This window comes from Peromyscus californicus, unplaced genomic scaffold (genome assembly GCF_007827085.1).
Source record: "Peromyscus californicus insignis strain IS unplaced genomic scaffold, ASM782708v3 Scaffold_4__1_contigs__length_199733344, whole genome shotgun sequence".
In the NCBI taxonomy this organism is placed as follows: Eukaryota; Metazoa; Chordata; class Mammalia; order Rodentia; family Cricetidae; genus Peromyscus; species Peromyscus californicus.
In genome coordinates, this window is record NW_026294562.1 from 38,014,534 (window position 1) to 38,034,076 (window position 19,543).

At 43.2% G+C, this 19,543-nt stretch overlaps 1 protein-coding gene across 3 annotated transcripts in view; it reads left to right on the forward strand.

Annotated features, from left to right (window-relative positions):
- Pip5k1b (phosphatidylinositol-4-phosphate 5-kinase type 1 beta) overlaps nt 1–19,543 on the forward strand; it is a 277,351-nt gene that overhangs the window by 205,707 nt on the left and 52,101 nt on the right. For all 3 annotated transcript variants that reach the window (XM_052762416.1, XM_052762418.1, XM_052762417.1), the window contains exons 9-13: nt 748–831; nt 955–1,003; nt 2,983–3,067; nt 11,037–11,192; nt 14,370–14,514. In XM_052762416.1, the coding sequence (XP_052618376.1) occupies nt 748–831; nt 955–1,003; nt 2,983–3,067; nt 11,037–11,192; nt 14,370–14,514 (519 nt within the window). The remainder of the gene's footprint in view (nt 1–747; nt 832–954; nt 1,004–2,982; nt 3,068–11,036; nt 11,193–14,369; nt 14,515–19,543) is intronic.

Genomic DNA, 19,543 nt, shown 5'->3' on the forward strand with positions numbered 1-19,543 from the left:
CCTGCAAAAGCATACCTCGGGAATTAATTTCACAAATTTTCTTCTATGTGCTACTCTATGTGTCTTTTTTTTTTTTTTTGCAGGGGGAGGGGTTGATTGGTTAGGTTTTTTGAGATAGGATCTCTCTATTTATGGGCTCTGGCTATCTTGGAACTCACTGTGTAGACCAGGCTGGCCTTGAACACACAGAGATCCACTTGCCTCTGTCTTCTGAGTGCCGGGATTAAAGGTGTGCTCTACCACAACAGACCTCTCTGTATGTTTCAGTCTCACTGCAAACATGTGATTCTTTAGATCAGAGAAAGTAATATTACTTTAGTGCAGGCTGACTTTGAACTTTCTATGTGGCCAAGAATGGGTTTGAACTCCTAATTCTCCTGCCTCTGCCTCTTGTATCTGCCACCATGCATGTGAGTTTATGCAGCGCTGGAGATCAAACCCAAGGCTTCAGGCATGCTTAACAGGCACTATTCTACATGCTAGTGTTGCCTTTAAAAAAAAAAAAGCAATATTTTATACTGCTCTAAAAATCCTTCTTTGCTCATAATTTTTAAATTGTAATTAGAGTCTTCCCATCCAACTCCTCAGATTTGACAGCTATGAAGTTATTATCCTTTAAGCTGATGAAAACTTGTGGCAATAGAGGAAGCGGTAGTCTAGAATTCTTAGTGTTTTCAGTGATTAGTAATGAGTTTTAGCTTTCTGTACTCATGTTATAAAATATTTTCCCCTTTGCTCTATCCACAGAATGGGAGGCATTCCAGCTAAAAGCCATAAGGGAGAGAAACTGCTTTTATTCATGGGCATTATTGATATTCTGCAATCATATAGGTGAGAGATTTGGGAAAGTGGTCTTATTGGAAAAGTAATCAACCTTATTTTTTTCTGAAAATTTACCAAACAAGAGCAGTTTTGCAGTCTCAGTGTTATTTTCCCCGTCTGTTTACTTTTTAGGTTAATGAAGAAGTTAGAACATTCCTGGAAAGCTCTTGTTTATGATGGGGTGAGTGACCTGTGCTTTGTTAAACTGTAGACACTTCTTGTCCAACTGTGCCTGTCACCAGACCCAGAGGAGGGCAAAGGTCTTTGCATGCTCAGAATCTTAGGCTGGAAGAGTGGTTCTGAGAACAAGACCATGAATTTGAATAGCTGTTCAAATAAATGACTTCCAGCTCAAGAGCCAGGTACAGCCCTAGAAAATAAAACTGTGGTTGTTCCTATGTGGGGTGCAAAGGTCCCCTTTGTGAGGTGATGAGTAAGGTGGAGGGGGCCTTTTTGAAGACTCTGGGAAGATTGGGGCCTTGAAATGAAGTTCCTAGAAGCCTTGGCTAAAGAAGATTTTGAGTCCTTGCTGTGATGTTGAACAGCTCCCTACTTGACTGGCTAAAAACTATTTTTTAAACAACCCTTTAAAGAGAAGGGCTGAGTGTCAGTCAGCCATGGATTCCCCTTGCTTCTTACCAATATTCCTAAGTCATGGTACCTGTTGTGAGAAACTGTCCACATAGACAGAAGCTGCCAGTACCGTTGGAAGAGCACACGCCATGCCAGAAACAAATGTCAGCCGTATCTCCAGTTCCCCAAGGAAGCTCAGAGTTCCTAATGTGATGGAAGAGTTGTGCCCTTGTAACTGCCCATTTGCAGAATTACAGATGTTTCTAACTAGGTGCATGTAGATCTGTGGAACAGAGCGTTCATCGATAAAGGAGCTGAGGCCCTGATCCCAGTATCAAAGTCTGTTAAAATTAGACCTCACACCTGATGCAGGTCACTTGACTTCTGGCTCAACACTCCTTGAACCCCACTGCAGAACCCTTCATAGTGTCTACACTTGAACTTTTAGAAATAAAAAAGTTCTGTTGAGATCCAAAAACCTATATTCAAAATAGAACATCTACCAGATGAACATAGAGAATCGGCTCCTTCATCCAGGCCGTTTTCTGATTATAATAAAATGACCTGTCAATCCTAAGGACTCCTGCCAAACATGAGAGGAACCTGGCGGTTTAATTCAATCCAGTCTTGTGTGGTCAGTAGCTAATTCAGTGTAACCTCAGGCAGTCTCGCCTCGTTACCTAGTGATGAAACCCCCTAATTTAAATGTCACTCTTGTGCTAGGGGTGCTGTCTCTTTCTGTTCTTTACAATGTGGCTGAGAACTGTGCCCTTTAACTGCCCATTGCAGAGTTGCAGATGTTTCTAGCTAAAAACACAGATAGCTCAAATAAGTGGTGTATTCACTGCCAATGCCACCCTTCATTCCAGATGGTGCTCGGATTGCTAGTTGTGTGTTAGAAACACACACATACACACACACACACACACACACACACACACACACACACACACACACACACAAAGTCCCCCCAGGCCCTGGTGATGTTGTGACAGGACAGACAATTTTCATTTTTGGAGCAGAGTTGTTTGGCTGTCTCCCCTGTTCCTTCATGCTCCATTTTGTCCTGAATGTTACTATTCTGACCTACCCCTTGAAGTCCCGCCACTTGGGGCTGCCCTGCGTCCTGACATAAAAGTCCCCTCCCCTTTCCTGGCTCTCTTCTGCTTTTCCTCCCATGAGGTGTGCACCCTCGAACCCCCTCTCTCTTCCTCTCTCTCCTTTCTGTCAATCTTTCTAATCAACTCTTTCCGCGCAGATGCAGCATCCGGGTTGTGAATTACTGGCTGCCGCCACCGCCATGCCCTCATGGCGTGCATCTGCCCAGCATGCCAGCAAGTTTTCCCCGACTCCTGGGCCCTGGCTCAGCCAGCCTGGGGTCCCCCACGTGCAAATTCATAACACTGAGTACATAGAGTCTCTGTGATGACTAAGTCTTGCTGGCTGCCCCTAGCCCTAGCCTTCCGATCCTTTTAAATCTTTGCCATGTTTTAGTTCAGACCTTGACTAACAGAGCCTTCTTTCCAATGTGAGATGGATTCTAAGAGGCAAACCTGTCATCTTTCTTTCTTTTTTATTTTTTTCCAGGACACTGTTTCAGTTCATAGACCAAGTTTTTATGCAGATAGATTTTTAAAGTTCATGAATTCCAGAGTTTTCAAGAAAATTCAAGGTAAGAGTCTTAAGGAAGTTTCTTGGTTGTAGCACTTTTTACTGACATTGTAGCGTGAATTCTAATTGGTCTTAATAATAAAAAACCCGGAGTCAGATATCGGGGTAAATGGTGAAAGATCAGAGAAATAAAGGAGCCAGCCACTTCTTACCTGTACCAAATCCTCAGACCAAAAGGGGCTGGGCTCCTGTCTCCCCCCACCTTATCACTTCCTCTCTCCTCCCAGCCCAGCCATATCACTTCCTGTCTGTTGTCTCTACAGACCTACAGACCTCTATGGTTAGCTAATGGCTAGCTCCACCCTCTGATCTTCTGGCAAGCTTTATTTCTTAGAGCACAAACAAAATGTCACCACATGATGTCACCATATATGTGTGGAAAGTTTTTGTTGGAAGAGTTGAATGGTTTTACTGCAGTGGTAATCATGACTAATTATGGTTAAATGTCATGATTTAATGATGCCACAATCATTAGCCCATTTTATGTTAAGAAGAAAAAATTCAGGCTCGGGTGTGGGAGATGCTCAGTCAGTAAAGTGATGCGAAAGCACAAGGACCCACGGGCTTCAGACCCTTAGCACCCATGTAAGAAGCAGAACACAGAGTCAGCGGTGATGGCGCACACCTTTAATCCCAGCACTTGGGAGGCAGAGGCAGGTGGATCTCTGTGAGTTCGGGGCTAGCCTGGGCTACAGAGCGAGTTCCAGGACAGCCAGGGCTACCCAGAGGAACCCTGTCTCAAAAAACAAAACAGAACCCAAAAAAAGCAGAACACAATATAATCTCTGCACTAGTAAGACACAGGCAAGTAAATTGCTGGGCTTGTTGGCCAGTCCATAGCTCCATGTTCAATGGGAGACCCTTTCTCAAAAAAATAGATAAATAAGGGAGAATGATTGAGGAAGACACTCAGCACCTACCTTTTGGCCTCCACATGCATGCATGCATGCACGAACACACACACACACACACACACACACACACACACACACACACACACACACACAATGTACAGTTAGTTGTTGAAATATAGATTAATTTGTATGTAGCCATTGGCACCAATAATTTAAAGAAGAAATCAGAGAAAGGAGAAAAATACTTAGTGACGAATGAAAGCACACACACCATCAGCACAGAGCAAACACCTGTAATCCTAGCACTTGAGAAGCTGAGACAGGAGGCCTGGGAGCTCCCAAGCCTGACTGGGGAATGCAGTGAGATCCGCTCTCAAAAAGAGAAAAATAAAACACACACATTCCGCAAATGGTGGGAAACTGCAAAGACAGGGCTCGAGGTCAAATCTGTAGATTAAATATTCCTGCATCAGCTGGGCAGTGGTGGCGCATGCCTTTAATCCCAGCACTCAGGAGGCAGAAGCAGGCGGATCTCTGTGAGTTTGAGGCCAGCCTGGACTACAGAGTGAGTTGCAGGAAAGGTGCAAAGCTACACAGAGAAACCCTGTCTTGAAAAACCAAAAAAAAAAAAAAATTCCTACATCAAAAATTAAGAAAGGCCCTATAGATTTAGCTCAGCGGTGGTGCTTGCCCGGCATGCTCAAGGTCCCCAGGTTGATCCCAGCTCTGCAGAAAACAAAAGGGAGAAAGTTCTCAAATCAGAATCCTGCCTTCAAACCATGAGTAATTAAATAAATAGAGCAACTAAGGCCAAAGATCATAATGATTGTTTTAAATCAAGGTGAAATATGGCGTCTTATTTATCTTTATACTTACGGGAAATTTACTATGTGCATACTATTAGTGCTCAAACTGTGTGGAAAGTGGAGAATAAGCATATTGTACACATATTGTTACTTTATCATTTACTTATGCTATGGTCTGACTTTATAACTCAAATCATAATAAATTAGTCACCCCAAAACCATTAGTCATTGTAGATTTTTCTTACAATATTTACCACAGTTTGGAAATGCAGTGAAACTGTGGCAATTACTTGAAAGCCAATAAAATTCGGAGGAAGCTGCCCAGAGCTGCCTAGTACTCAGATGATGATGTATTTCCTCCCAATTTTTATTTTTTGTCCATTTTCATAAATCTAGTGTCCAACAAAGTGCAGGACTGCTGTATGCAAGCTCCAGGTTTGATTTGGCACCACACACAAAAAAAGGAGCAGCATAATGCTGAATCCTCTTGGGCTTCTACCCTCTGATGTTTGCATATCATTATAACATAAGTAGTTTCTCAAAGCCTTGAATATTCTAAACATCATTTAAAAGCGAAACACAGCATGAAAATTATAGGGGTGTACCATAATGTGCTAGCCATTCTTTTAGTGTTGGGCATTTACATCCTTTCTCTTTTTCCTGTTTCTGGCTAATATTTTTATGAGCATAGTTTCAAATAAATGCTGTGTCTAAATTAGGATTGTTTACTTGGGATAGAGTTCAAGATGTGGAAGTAGGGTATTAACTATACGTAACTGAGGAGAGGCCAGTTGCCACCCTCAGCCTGCATTAGGCTTTTTAAATTATGCCATCCTTACAAGTAGAAAAATGTCACCTGGTTGTTTTATTTTGTGTTTTTCAAGTACTGGTTAGGTTCAAGCATTTCTCATAATTTTTCAGTCATTTATAATTCCTTTGAGAATTTGGCTATGTAATATTTGACCATTTATGTTAGGTATTTATTATTTTTCTAGATGATTTAAATGAATTATATCTATATAAACCTTCATCTTTTATTCTAAGACCAGCTTTTATGCACAATAGATGATCATCAGTGGCATCTTAAAAATCATTGTCAAAGTGAGACCTACTATAAATTAGTTTTTTCTGCCCAAGGTTTTCCTGACCGTAAAGTAGTGTTTATTCAGATTGCAAGTCTCTGTATTCAGGCTTGTAACTCATATTTTCAAAGGTTTTTCTACCTCTCTTCCCCTTGAAGGTTTCAAGGTTTCTTTGAAGTGCTTTATAAAATTTAAAAAGGACATGGCCCTTTATTGCTTTACACACACACACACACACACACACACAAACACACAAATCTGGAAGAGGGAGGCTCCTCCTGCGGCCTCTTCACCTTAGTAGCTATTTTTTTTCCTTAACGTAGTAACATATAAACTGACACCATAATCAGTGGCATCTTTGGTTCTAAAAAGTACAACATGTGTTACAGACTTTCCCAGTCTCTGACTTATCATGCTTTTAATGCAATAAGTCTTACTTATTTTTCAAAAGACTAATTGGTTTCTATTTTATGTGTGTGCGTGTTTGCCTGCATGTATACGTGTGCACCATGTGCGTGCCACAGCAGCCAGAAGAGGGAGTCAGAATTCCTAGAAGTGGAGTTACCAGTGGTTGTGAGCCATCTTGTAGGAACTGAGAACCAAACCTGGGTCCTCTGCAAAATCAGCAAATGCTCTTGACCACTGAGCTCTGTCTCCAGGCCCAAGACTTCCTTATTAAGTAGTCAATCTGTTAACTTTCTCTCACTTTTTTGTTTTTTAATAACTGTGTTTACTAAGATATACGTTGCATATTACAAAATGCACCTCTTCAGAGTGCTCAGTTTCTTTCTTCCTTCCTCCCGCTCCTCCCACCAGTATACTTGGTGTGGTGTAAAAATGGACCACCTCCCGAGGTCTTCTTTGCTTTTAATAGTTGCACAATTTCAACTCTCATGTTTAGGTCTATGATTCCTTTTTTTTTTTATTTATACATAGTATAAGGTAAGGTTCATCTTTTATGTGTATTTCCCCTCACTGTTGAAAAGCCTGTTTTTCCATACCAGTGAATTACTCTGGTACCCATGTTGGGAATCAGTTAACCACAGATGGAAGGGTTTATTTCTGAGCTCTCATTCCGTCTTGTTGATCAGTATACCTACCCTTATCCCAGCCCCACTCACTGTGCTTCAGCTATTAGTTTTGCATTCAAGAATCACCAGTCATTCGTTCTTCCTCAGATCGTCCATGCTGATCTGGGCCCTTAGTATGTCTACATATGAACTTTAATAACCATGACTTTAATCATCATCTTGTCAGCTTGTGTTTTCACAAGGAAAGCAGCATTTTGGGTTTTCTGGATTATGTGGACCAGTCTGCCATCCTCATAACATGGTGTCTTCCATCTGTGGACATGGACTGACCTTTTACTTGGGACTTCATTCATTCCTCTCAACAACAGTTGGTTTGGGGTTTTGTTCTTCATTTGTTTGTTTTTCTCTTTGTGTTTTGATACTGGAGATTGAACCCAGGGCATCATCACACATGTGATGTGCTCTACTACTGAGCTACATCTCCAGACCCAAGCATTTCATTTCCATTTTTAAATTGATTTTGTTTTAGTGTGCACATGTGTTTGTGCATGGTGTATACGTGTGTGCACACGCGTATGCAGGTGTTTATGAGAGACTGGAGGCCAGAAGCAGGCATCATGTGTCTTCCTCTATTGTTCTCCACCTTTTCATATACATATACATATAATATACATACATATATATGTATGTATATATGTATGTATATGTGTGTATGTGTGTGTGTATATGTGTGTGTGTATATATATATATATATATATATATATATATATATATATATATATATATATGCAGTCTTTCACTGAATCCAGAATCACCATCAGGCTATGAGTACCAGGGATCTGAGCGTAGGGCTTCATACTTGAGTAATCAACTTAAGCTAGATCCCTCACCCTACTTCCTGCAAATCTTCGAAATTCTTTTACCGGTCCGTGGGGTACTTTTTTGATGTATGAAGTGAGTCGGGATCTAACTTGGTTTTTCCCAAGTACTTAAAAATATACTCAGAGCAATGTGATGAAAGTTGCTTCTGCTCATGCACAGTGAGTACCTCACCGTGGTTGCCTGTTGCCTAGCAGCAGTGTCGCGTTCAAAGTTCTGTCACGGTAGAAAAAGTGATTCCCTCCTCTGACATTCAGTGAACTAATGGACTCCAGGTCTGGCTTGCTTATCTTATAAATTTCACTTACTTTATTTGATTCCTTTATGGGATGGGAGCTCACTCTGCAGCCCCATCACCTAGGGCAGGAAGGGAGTGCACCTGCTGTGTGCATCAGGGAAGGGATGCAGGATGCCACACATGGTTGCTGGGTCTTCTTAATGTCTTCAGCAGGTCCCTCTAGAGAGTCCCTTCACACCAGGGTAGTTTTATCCATCCATCCTTGACCAGCACCATGCCAACGCCTTCAGTCACTTCTCATGTAACTGAAAACAACCCCTCAGTGCTGCGGCCTCTGCCTCTCCTGGAGTGCCTTTCTCCTCCTGAGTGCTCTGCACACTTGCAGCTGTCTCGTTTCCTTGTTTCTCGTGACTCTTCAGCACTCTGCAGTTAGAGGCGGAAAGCGGAGACAGGGGAATGAGGTCCCTGGGAGCTTTCGGGTCAGCTTTCCTGGCGTACTACACGGTAGCAAATAAGAGACCCTGTCTCTTGGGCCAGCAGTGGTGGCGCACGCCTTTAGTCCCAACACTCGGGAGGCAGAGGCAGGAGGATCTCTGAATTCGAGGCCAGCCTGGACTACCAAGTGAGTTCCAGGACAGGCTCCAAAGCTACACAGAGAAACCCTGTCTCGAAAAACAAACAAAAAAAGAAAAAGAAAAAAGAGAGAGACCCTGTCTCTGTCAAAGTGGAAGGCAAGGACTGACCCTTGGGGTGGTCCTCTGACCTCCCCATGCATGCCGTGACACACGCACACCTTCTCACACATACACACACACCAAGATTTGTTAAGTATGCTAACATAAATCAATTAAGAATTTTTGAACATAAAAATAATTACGATGATAGTTATGGATCCTAAAACAGTGAGAAAGGTGGCATTTCTTTGACTGCTTTGAAATTCTGAGTAACTGTCGTAGTCGAGACTAGTTGAAGTCTTGCATCTGCTTCTACACTCGGCGCGTGCTGACAGCACAGGTCATTCAACCTCTCCTGAGCGCATCATGCCTTCATACTCTTACAGCAATAGTTCAACCTTGAAGCTCATCTGAGGGGTCCAGGACCCCTCGCAGTCCCCGAACTACGGCTCACATACTCTGGCTTAGACATCAAAAAAAAAAAAAAAAAAAAAAAGGCATTACTTTGAAATCTAAAGATACGATAGTAAAGGGCAGGAATGTGTCACCGTTCATAAAAGATTAGCAAAAGCAGAGGGCATGTGACAGCAGACATCAGTGGTGGACCATCACTTCCACTCTGTGAAAGCGAGTCAGTGCTCAGCAGAACACGGTGTGAGGGAAAACCAGCTTCTTTGGTCCTCTTACCCATCATTAAAGTCAATTGTGAGCAACCAAGAGGAATGGCAAGATCAGTTGTTTGAACGTCCAAAAGATCACCCAGACACACACACACATACACCCCTTAATCATAAAATGGAATGCTAACAAGCTAGAAAATCAACTATCAATTAAACAAGTAAAGACAACAAGAAAGGCCCCTGGGCTTCATTCTCTAGCCCCGTGACCTAGAGCAAGCCTATTTTTCTGCCCTCCATTTCTAGGCCTGTAAAAGGGCCAGACTCCCTTAGACATCTTGACAATTTGAGATGCTCAATGTGAGTGTTGGCCTCCAGACTAAAGCCCTAGTCTGCAAACATTATTTATCATGGTGATGATATTAATATAAAACTCTGGGGGAAGCTAAGTCTTTCCTGTCCTGGAAGCAGGGAGATTGCCCCCCATTCTTCCCTCATTTGTGATCCCCAAAGTCATTCTCCAACTGATCTCTTGAAACCTGTTCACAGAAAGGGCAGATGAGCCATGTAATCCAAACTCAGGAGAGTCTCAAAGCTGAACAGGGTGCCCAATCCAGTTGCTGTTGGCTCACCCCTTTAAGCAAACCTCCAAACGACTCTTGCCAACATCAAGTTCAGGAGAAGCATAAACAGGTCTCAGCTTCCCTCCCTCCCTCCCTCCAACTTCCTCCAGTGAAATTCTCTAGCCGTCGTCAGCCAAGAAGAGTTACTGTGGGAAAGCATGATCTAAGTGGTGCAGATCAGACCACAGCTTAAGCAGCACCAGCCAGGGTGTCCCCCGTGGAACTGCAGGCTTCAGCAAGCATCTTCCCTGGCCTGGGTTCCCACCATGCTTCTGAGGATAGAGAATGCCATCTGGGTAGAAATGGGAGTGAATTATACATCTGACAAGACCGAAGAGAAAGAAATTTCAGTGGGAAAATCACAAAGAAAGAAGCAACCAGAAGTAACTTGGCTAAATTGGGCACCATGTGTGTATGATTAAGCACTGGTCCGTTTAGAAAGTCCCGGTCCCCAGTTAATAAAGCTGGGGTCGTGAGAACCCTCCGCACTTCACCATCTGCTCTTTCCAGCTCTCCCAGCCGCCTCCCAGCATAAGAAAAACAAGGAGGAAGGGCAACTCTTTAATAAATAAATAAATAAATTTTGCCTCAGCTAAGACTATTTCAAAATCCAAAGAAAGTCCAACTCACATGTATTTTAGAATACTTTTCTTTAAATCAAGCCATTTTGGACCAATAATATAGCCAAAAACACAGATATTTTAATCTCCCCTTGCCTTTCTATACTCAAATTATTTCTAAAATATTAATAAGAAATAGGATATTAAATTTAGAAATGTGAATCTGATTTTGTAAGTTTTATTTATTATTTTAGTACTGGGGTTGTTTTAAAACAGGGTCTCACTGTGTAACTCAGGCCAGCCTCCAACCCCTCCTGCCTCGGCCTCAGTGCCGGGACTGCCACCGTGTCTGGCTTTCCAGCAGGACACGCCCCACTGTGCCTGGCCTTCCAGCAGGACACGCCCCACTGTACCTGGCCTTCCAGCAGGACACGCCCCACCGTGCCTGGCCTTCCAGCAGGACACGCCCCACTGTACCTGGCCTTCCAGCAGGACACGCCCCACCGTGCCTGGCCTTCCAGCAGGACACGCCCCACTGTACCTGGCCTTCCAGCAGGACACGCCCCACTGTACCTGGCTTTACAATTTCTCTTCCTTGCTGTCTAGCTCTGAAGGCCTCACCTTCCAAGAAACGGTGCAACTCCATTGCCGCATTGAAGGCAACCTCCCAGGAGATCGTGTCCTCCGTCAGCCAGGAATGGAAGGATGAGAAGCGAGATTTGTTAACGGAAGGGCAGAGTTTCAGCAGCCTGGATGAAGAAGGTAAATGCTCCCAACTTTCTAAAACAGAAAAACTCTAGTCAATTCTATGAATAATGTAAAGTCACAGCAGAAAAATTAGAGAATGCATGCTCCAAGAGATAGCCTACTAGTAAAATTTTATAGACTGTGTAGAATACAACAAATTTATATAAATATAAAATGCCATATTAAACAATGCATGATATGTGCTTTATCATAAGAAAAATAGTAAATATTAAGATATTTTAAAAAACACCTATAATCTAACTCCTTCATGATAGCAAATGCTAACATGTTGGTATTTGTTTTCCTAAATTTTATTCTGTGTGTGCAGTATAGACGTGTACATGCATATACACCTATGTGCACACATATGTAAGTGATGTAATAAACTTTTCAGTTTATTTAGAGATGTTTCAGTGAATTTCAATAAGTGTTAGAGTTTCCTTATTTAGTACGAATGTAGATGTATTCCTTGCATAAACAGAGAGAGGTTGACGTGGGCTTTTTGTACCTTTTTTAAGAACTGTGTGTTCTGGCTGTTAGATGCTCCGCTGTATCTCCCGTCTCTTTCTTCCTCTATCGCTCACTGCCTAGGGCTGCTGATACAGTGATGAACGGAGATGGGGACTCTAGGAAGCCTTGCCTTGTCCTGGGTTTAAACACAATGTTCTAATGGTTCTCTGTTTAAAATGAAACTTGTCCTATTTCATACCAATTGCCGGACCAAGGAGCTTCTTTTTCTTGCTTTTAATTTACCAAAAAGTTTTTAACCAAACAAGAGTACTGAATTTTATTAAATAATTTTTCTCTATCTACTGAGTTGATATTTTGAATTTTCTATTTTGATCCAATAAGAGGAAGGGGTGTCTTATATATTTCTGTCGATTATTTCTTGGTCTTTTGGTTAACAACAAATATAGGCTTTTTTTTTTTTAAATCATTATGTTCTTTGGAGAATCTCCAAAGTGTCTTCTACTTCCTATAGAAGATTCAAAACTTCTTGTAGATGCGTTCCTTCCCACAATGTCTTCAGATAGATTGCTGTTTCTGTCCCCAGCATTTGTCTCCCATACTAAATTGAATTTCTTTATCATATTCTCATGTCTAGAGTTACTTCAAGGAGAGTTAATGTTTCACTGATGGTGGTTAATATTGTCAACTTGGCAGGATCTAGAGTGACCTGGGAGACAAATGTTCAGGCATACCTGTAAAGAATTGTCTAGATTAGTTTAACTTCGGGGCCTGCCTGTGGGAAAGTATCTTGATTAGGTCAACTGAGCTGGAAAAGACCCACCCTAAAATTGGGTGGCACCATTGCCTGGGCTTTCATCCTGGACTACACAACAGTGAGAGAGCCAGCTGAGCATAAACACGTGTCCCTGCCTGTTTCCTGACAGCGGATGACAAGGACCAGCCGCCTCACGCTTCCGCTACCATGACTTGTCCACTGTGGTGGACCGTACCCTGGAACTGTGAACGGAAATATAAACCTTCCTTTCTTGGGTTGCCGTTGTTAGGTTATTTTGATATAGCAGTAGGACAAGTAACCAGGACACTGCCTGTGGTCCTCTCTGTAATGATGACAGTAGATAGCCACCCGCTTCCTTGAAACTGCCTTCCACTGGCCTCTCCCCCAGCAGGCTGCCTGATTTCTGAGAACACACAGAAAATTATAGCTATCCACAGTTTGAGAAACAGGACCAAATTTGTTTTCTTAAATAACTCTTGTTTTAACGGACACTTTTTGTTCTCTTTTGTGTTTTAAATTGAAATCTTCTTAAGTTTCTAGGATGGCCTAGAACTCCCAATCATCCTGTCTCGGGCTCCCCAGTAGATGTAGTAAAATTAAATATACTCCACTGTACCCAGAATCCATGAAAACAGAGGAAGTAGTACACCTGTGTGTGATGTACACCACACCTGTGATGGGTTTGGGGCTTTTTTATTTCACATGAATTGGACCATTGCTTATGGCTTTGGGCACATTTTTATTTATTGTCTAAACTTCATAACTCAAGTTTAGCATTTCCTGTCCCTGCTCCACTGTCCCTCCATGCCTGCCCCTCTACCTCATCAAATAGACTCCTTCAAATCCAAGATCAGGGGTAGAGTTACATTGGTGGCAGAGCACTTGCCTAGCATGTGTAGGGCCCTAGATTCAGCCAAAAACAAAAAACAAAAAACAAAAACCTTCAAACTCATCTGACAATGCCTCACGTGGCCATGTTCCCATTTTCCATTTACACAGTGAAAATACATCATCTGGAACTTTCTGTGTGTATCAAACAATGTCAGGAACACCCCAAAGCTGTACTGTATTCATTGACATGTTTCCAGCTCAGTTTGAGAAAGGATACAGAACTCATATAAGCCATGTATGGTGGCACATGCCTTTAATCCCAACACTCAGGAGGCAGGAGCAGGTAGATCTCTGTGAGTTCGAGACCAGGCTGGTCTATATAGCAAGTTCCAGTACACCCAGGGCTGTACAATAAGATCCTGTCCCAAAAAAAAGAGGGAAAAAATCTGTAAGGACCTTGGATGGAGCGCCTATGCGCTCCAGGTCACTGCTGAGCCTGAAGAGTTCCTCCTTCCAAACTGTGGAGGACCCTGACATAAATACTTTCTTGAACTCTAAAATTTTAAAAAGAAATAAGCACTTTCTCACTTTTATAAAGGCAGCCTTGCTATTGAAATAGGATATTAAGAAGAGCCCTGAGTCATGTCCACAAGTCCACATAGGCTCGAACGGGATTGAGATGTGCCAGGCTGCTATTCTGTTAGAGAGTTTGTGTCCCCTGAAGTCTGCTCTCCTGTGGAGGGAAAGCCCATCCTCTCTGTTCATGCATCTGCCAGTCACCTTTTAATCTCTGCCACATTATCTCCTTAAAGTCCTCGGAATTTTTATGCCATTTTGAAAGAGTAAATCACTTTATTAGGTTTTTAAAAGAGCATCCCTAATGTCATTTCCATAAGCCATTTTGTAAATTAATGTCATTTCCTTTCTGTCTAACCTGTTTGCAAGCAGATATTTTACATTTCTGTTGTAGTTCCGAAGAGCACAGTTAATTCATAATTTCGTTTGCAGCCTGGTACATAAAATGAATGCTTTTGACTCATTTAAGTTGTTGCAGCTCTAAAGTGGCCTGTGTTACTGAGATTCATGAGTGCATACCTTTGCTTTCACTCCCCCAGCCCTGGGATCCCGACACAGGCCCGACCTGGTGCCCAGCACTCCATCATTATTTGAAGCTGCTTCCTTAGCGACCACAATCTCATCATCTTCCTTATATGTCGGTGAACACTGTCCACATGACAGGACTACGCTTTATTCAAACAGGTAACATTCAGTTCCATCAGCCTGCCAATCAACCAGGCTGCTCCTCTGTCAACCTCGGACCAAAAGCAGTACCCCTGAGATTGTGTTTCTAGCAACCAGATGTGCCTGTCCCTGCCTCTGGCATAGGAGAAAGGGCATGCTTTATTTTTTTACTGTTGCAAAAATACATTTAAAGGAAAACCCTTCTGTTTCCCTCTGCGATTAATTATTATGTTTTGTAGAAATAAGTTATAAACAGTTATACTCTTGGCTGCATGCAAAAAGACAAAGCTTTCATCATTGTTATTTTAGTGAGTGTGCGTGTATGCATGGCCATTCACATGTGTGAACGTGGGTAGCCTGTGCCAGTGTACATGTGGAGATCAAAGGACAACCCCATGTGGTGGTCGTCACCTTCCACTGTTTTTTTGTGGCAGAGTCTCTGCTTTCCTGCTGCATAAGCAAGGCTGTCTAGCTGTCCCATGAGCTGCCAGGAGACTCCTGTCTGCCTCCAAGATTGTGTGAGTGGAGATGCTCATGCTGCCTGTCAGCTTTTATGCGGGTCTGGGGATTCAAACTCAGGTCCTCACATTTGTTTACGTAGCAAGTGCTTTTTACCCAGTGATCTATCTTCATGACCTTTTACTTTTCTCCCTTCCCCCCACGCCCTTCTTTGAGACAAGGGCTCATGTAGCACAAGCTAGCCTTGAATTCATATTCAGTGTGTGTCATCATACTTAATCACCCCCATCAGTAACTTCTTACATTTTTTACTTACTGGTGCCATGCTAGGCATTGAACCCGGGGCCTTACGAGTGCTTGCCAAGCACTCTGCCACAGTGCTACATTCCTAACCTGTGAGTAGATTCTTTAAAACAGCCTCTCGAGCTGGGCGGTGGTGGCGCACACCTTTAATCCCAGCACTCGGGAGGCAGAGGCAGGCAGATCTCTGTGAGTTCAAGGCCAGCCTGGTCTACAGAGCGAGATCCAGGAAAGGCGCAAATTACACAGAGAAACCCTGTCTCGAAAAACCAAAACAAAACAAAACAAAAAAAAGCCTCTCTTCGTACATATTACTCATATAGCTAGAAAGCAGTTTTATACGCTGTTTTGTACCTTAATGACTATGGTAAAAAGAACAATATTAGTGGCTCTCAGAACTGCCACATCTGTCAGCCCCGAGTTCAGCATGGTCTTTGGCAAGCTCAAGTTTGGTGGTTATATCTGCTTATCAGTAGTATTTTCTTGCTCTGACTTTTCTCTCTTGGCTACAAAGAAAAGTAGACGCAAGGGTAGCAAGCGAGGCTCTGGAGAAGGTCAAGTGCGAGCCAGCAGGACACGGTTTGGACCCTTTCATCTGCAGAGCCATCAGAAAGGCTCCTCTGTAAATGATTTAAGTGGCTTGAACTACAGAAAGGGCATTTGATTTGGCCAACTTTCTTGGCTTGAAGAAATTTAAAATAACATAAACTAGCCTAATGTGAATACGGAGCGTGAATGTTCAGATTTGGTTTCTCAATTAGTCCATCCTCTCTGTGTGTGGGGCAGCAGAATGCATGGGTTGTACCCCATGAGTGTAAATGGCAGCTCAGAGTGAAGAGGGATGGTCCGAGGGAAGTCCCAGCAAGGCTAAGAACAACTCTCATAGGACGTGATGGTGCTTTTTATGGTTTGCTCCCGTGGTCATGACCATGAGCATATGATTCAGTGCGCTCTTGAATCGCTTACTGGAATTCCCGGCACTAAGGGAACAGGATTGGGGGCTGGGGTTTTGTTGTTTGTTTGTTGGCGCTCTCATTGTTGCTGTTGTTGGGTATCAGAAGGGTTCTTAAGGGCCCTGTCTCTTGGTGAGAGGGGTTCAACTCCTGGGTATCTGAGTGCTGTCTTCAGGCTCTGGCCTTCTCCTCAAGCCAGTCTTTGTGGCCAGCAGGAAGCCAGCTACCTCTCCAAGCTCTCTTGGAAACTGGATTGGTTTTCTCTGGCACTCTACCGCCATGTTGCAATTTGATATCTTATACTTAGCTGTCAGTCAGGGTTCAGCTGCAAGAACCAAAAAGTATTCCATCCACAGCAGAAGGGTGTGGGAAGGCTGGTAGAGCGGCCTTGGTCAGTCCTGGTCGCTCCACTGAGCCCACCCTCCTACAGCACTGAAGTCTGGATGGTACTCAACCAGGTATTCTCCCAGTGGCAACTGAGAAGGCATTACAGAGATCCCAGGATGTCCTTAAAACAAGCCAACAAGGAAGTTAAAGCAGCCTCACTCTTCCTGGCTTTTCTCAGCTAGTGAGGAGAGCTCCGGGACCCTCCAGGCACCACCCTCTGCTTCAGTCCCTGCTGTCTGTCACTCTCCTGCTCCCTCCCACAGGCGTTTCTGCTGTTAGCCTTGATGTATAGGGAAAGCTGAAAGACCCACCAGAGTCTCAGCCTTTCCTTAGGGAACTCATAAGGATTCAAGACTCAGAGATGCTAAAACCTGAAGAGAAATAATGGCCCAAGAGCCCCCTGGGAATGAACATTCCTGGATGTTTGCCCTGCTTTCAGCATGGAAACCTCCCCCAACAAATTGTAAAGACATGTTTCTATCATGGTTCCATCATCTTCTTTAGTGCTGTTTATGATATTTCTTGAAGTAATAAGTTGATGTGGTCCTAAGTCTCATCTGGTCCACTAAGGTTTAAAATCATATACATACAGCCTGAGAAGAAAAATGCATTGAAAAAGAGAAAAAAGAAAGTACATCAAATATTGACATTGAAATTTACGTCTGAGATTTTTCTGTTACACTGTGACTCATATTCCTGTTCCAAGTGGCCTGCTTTCTCACTTCAACATTGTGTTAGCCTTATCTGTGCTCATATAAGCTATGAGTACTTCAGGTAACAGCTGCCATCCTCGGGCTCTATAGAGCCCTTAACTTTAAAGCATTGAATAGCACCCAGATAAGTCCACACCTAAATCATATATTGCAGTGGGAAACGACTGTCTCTAGAATTCTTTGTGACCCTTCAAGTCCCACTGTTTCTTAGAATACATTCTGGTTTGTTAAGTATACTCTCAAAATGGACTAGGAAGCAAAGAAAAAAGTCAGAGTGCCTTAAAAGTATATTTAGCTGCTGATAGAGAGTACATAGTCTCTCTCTCTCTCTTTCTCTTTCTGTCTCTGTGTGTACATGTGCGCACATGTGTATGTGTTGTATCTGTGTGTTCATGTGAAAGGATATGCACATGTGAGTGTGGAAGCCAGAGGTCAGTAGCTATCTGTCTTGCTTTCTGAGACAGGGATCAACTGCCTTTTCCTCCTCCCGCTTGCCTAGCAAGTACTTAACAACTGAGACATCTCCCCAGTGCCAGGAGTACATAGTTAAAGGTTCTATCACATGATCTCGGGTTAGAGTGCGCACATCACAGGAACAACGCGACATGCCATCAGCAACCTGCTTCACAGACAAATTGTGGGTATGTAAGTTCTGAATTTCTGATACTTGAATTTTTCTTTCCTACTAAGAAATCTGTTCTTTAAAGGAGGTATAAATTGAGCTCTGAGAACTAGAAAGGCAAATAGTTTTTCATCTCAAAACTAAGAGCAATTCCACTTAGTGTTGTGGAATAAGTTAGACACATGAATATTCATTCTCGCCGTGATTTCCTGCCCAGTTGGGAGCGGAGCTGTGGCTCTGATTATGCATACAGATTGAAAGCGCACTTCATCCCGATGCGTCTGTGCTCTGGCATCACAGAGGCCCCCGCCAGCATCATCTTGCTAGCCAGTCTCAGATTTTGCTCGTGTTTTGCTAGTGGCTGTCTCTAACAGCTAGTCCACTTTAGAGACATGGAGTTTAAGAGAAGAGCAGATGCCGTAGGAGAAGCCACTAGCCACTTCTACCTGGGAGGCCAGCTGGCAAAACTCTCAGAACTGATGATGAGTCCAGCATCTAGATCTCAGGCTGACCCAGAAGATGTGACAGCAATCCTGAGCCCTTCTTACTGTGAACCTAGGAGCGCATGAGGTGATTCCTGTAGCCACAGGACTCCTCCCAAATTGCTTACCACTCAGATTAAAGACGTGGAAGGAGAGCCATATTAAAGTAGATGAGAGACCCTTCTTTAGAGTAGTCTAAAAAATCAGGAAATGGCTGTGCGGACTACCGGTGGCATGTGTACGTCTGCTATTAGAGTCTAGTTGATCTCCCGGGTCCAAACCTCCTGTTCTTTCCTTACACGGTCCTTGCATCAAGACCTGCAGAGACTTTTGGTCTTCCTGTTGTGTGCTGTAGGCAACGTTGGGTGACTGCCTTTCTTCCTAACATCAGTTCCTCTAGTCCGGTATTTGTGCTACCTTCTTTTGCTGCATAAGAACTAAAAAAAAAAATTGTAATGGACAAAGTGACAGACTTACATTATTGCCTACCCGTGCTGGTTGTGTGCTGGAGGTCATTGGCTACTTTTCTCATTAAAAACATTGTGGCTCTGGCCGTTTTTCTATCATGATACCAGCCACATTTCAACTCATCAATAATTATATCCTAAAACACTCTTAAAAGTGTGTCATATTCGTTTGCATTCACAAGAAAGCTGCCACGGCACTTTTAGTTCCACCTTTCCTGGACGGACTTAGAACTGTTACTCTACTCATCGAGCAGTGACTCTCTCAATTACAAAGACTTGGATCTGTGCTCAGTGGGAGCAGAAGTCGGGGGAACCTGTACTAGGTAAAATATGACTAAAAGGGGGTGCTAGAATGCGCTGACATCCCAGATCTTTCCCTAGCCCTGTTATGGGCAGAGAATGCTACAGTGTTTCTACGGTTGTTGCACCTCCCTGCTGTGCCCGGACCCCAATCCAGGACTGTGCAGCCTCGATGGATGATACCCTTTGGATGTTAAATTTTCAATTTGGTGTCTCTAGACCCTTTGGGCTTTTCTGTTTCTTCCTCTGTATCTTCATTCAGCCTTGCAGACAGTCTGGCTTACTCCCCTGCCTCAGGTATTTCTCTTGCTTTTTCATCATAATAAATCACCACCTGGAACGCCAGCCCACCAGCTGTCACTCT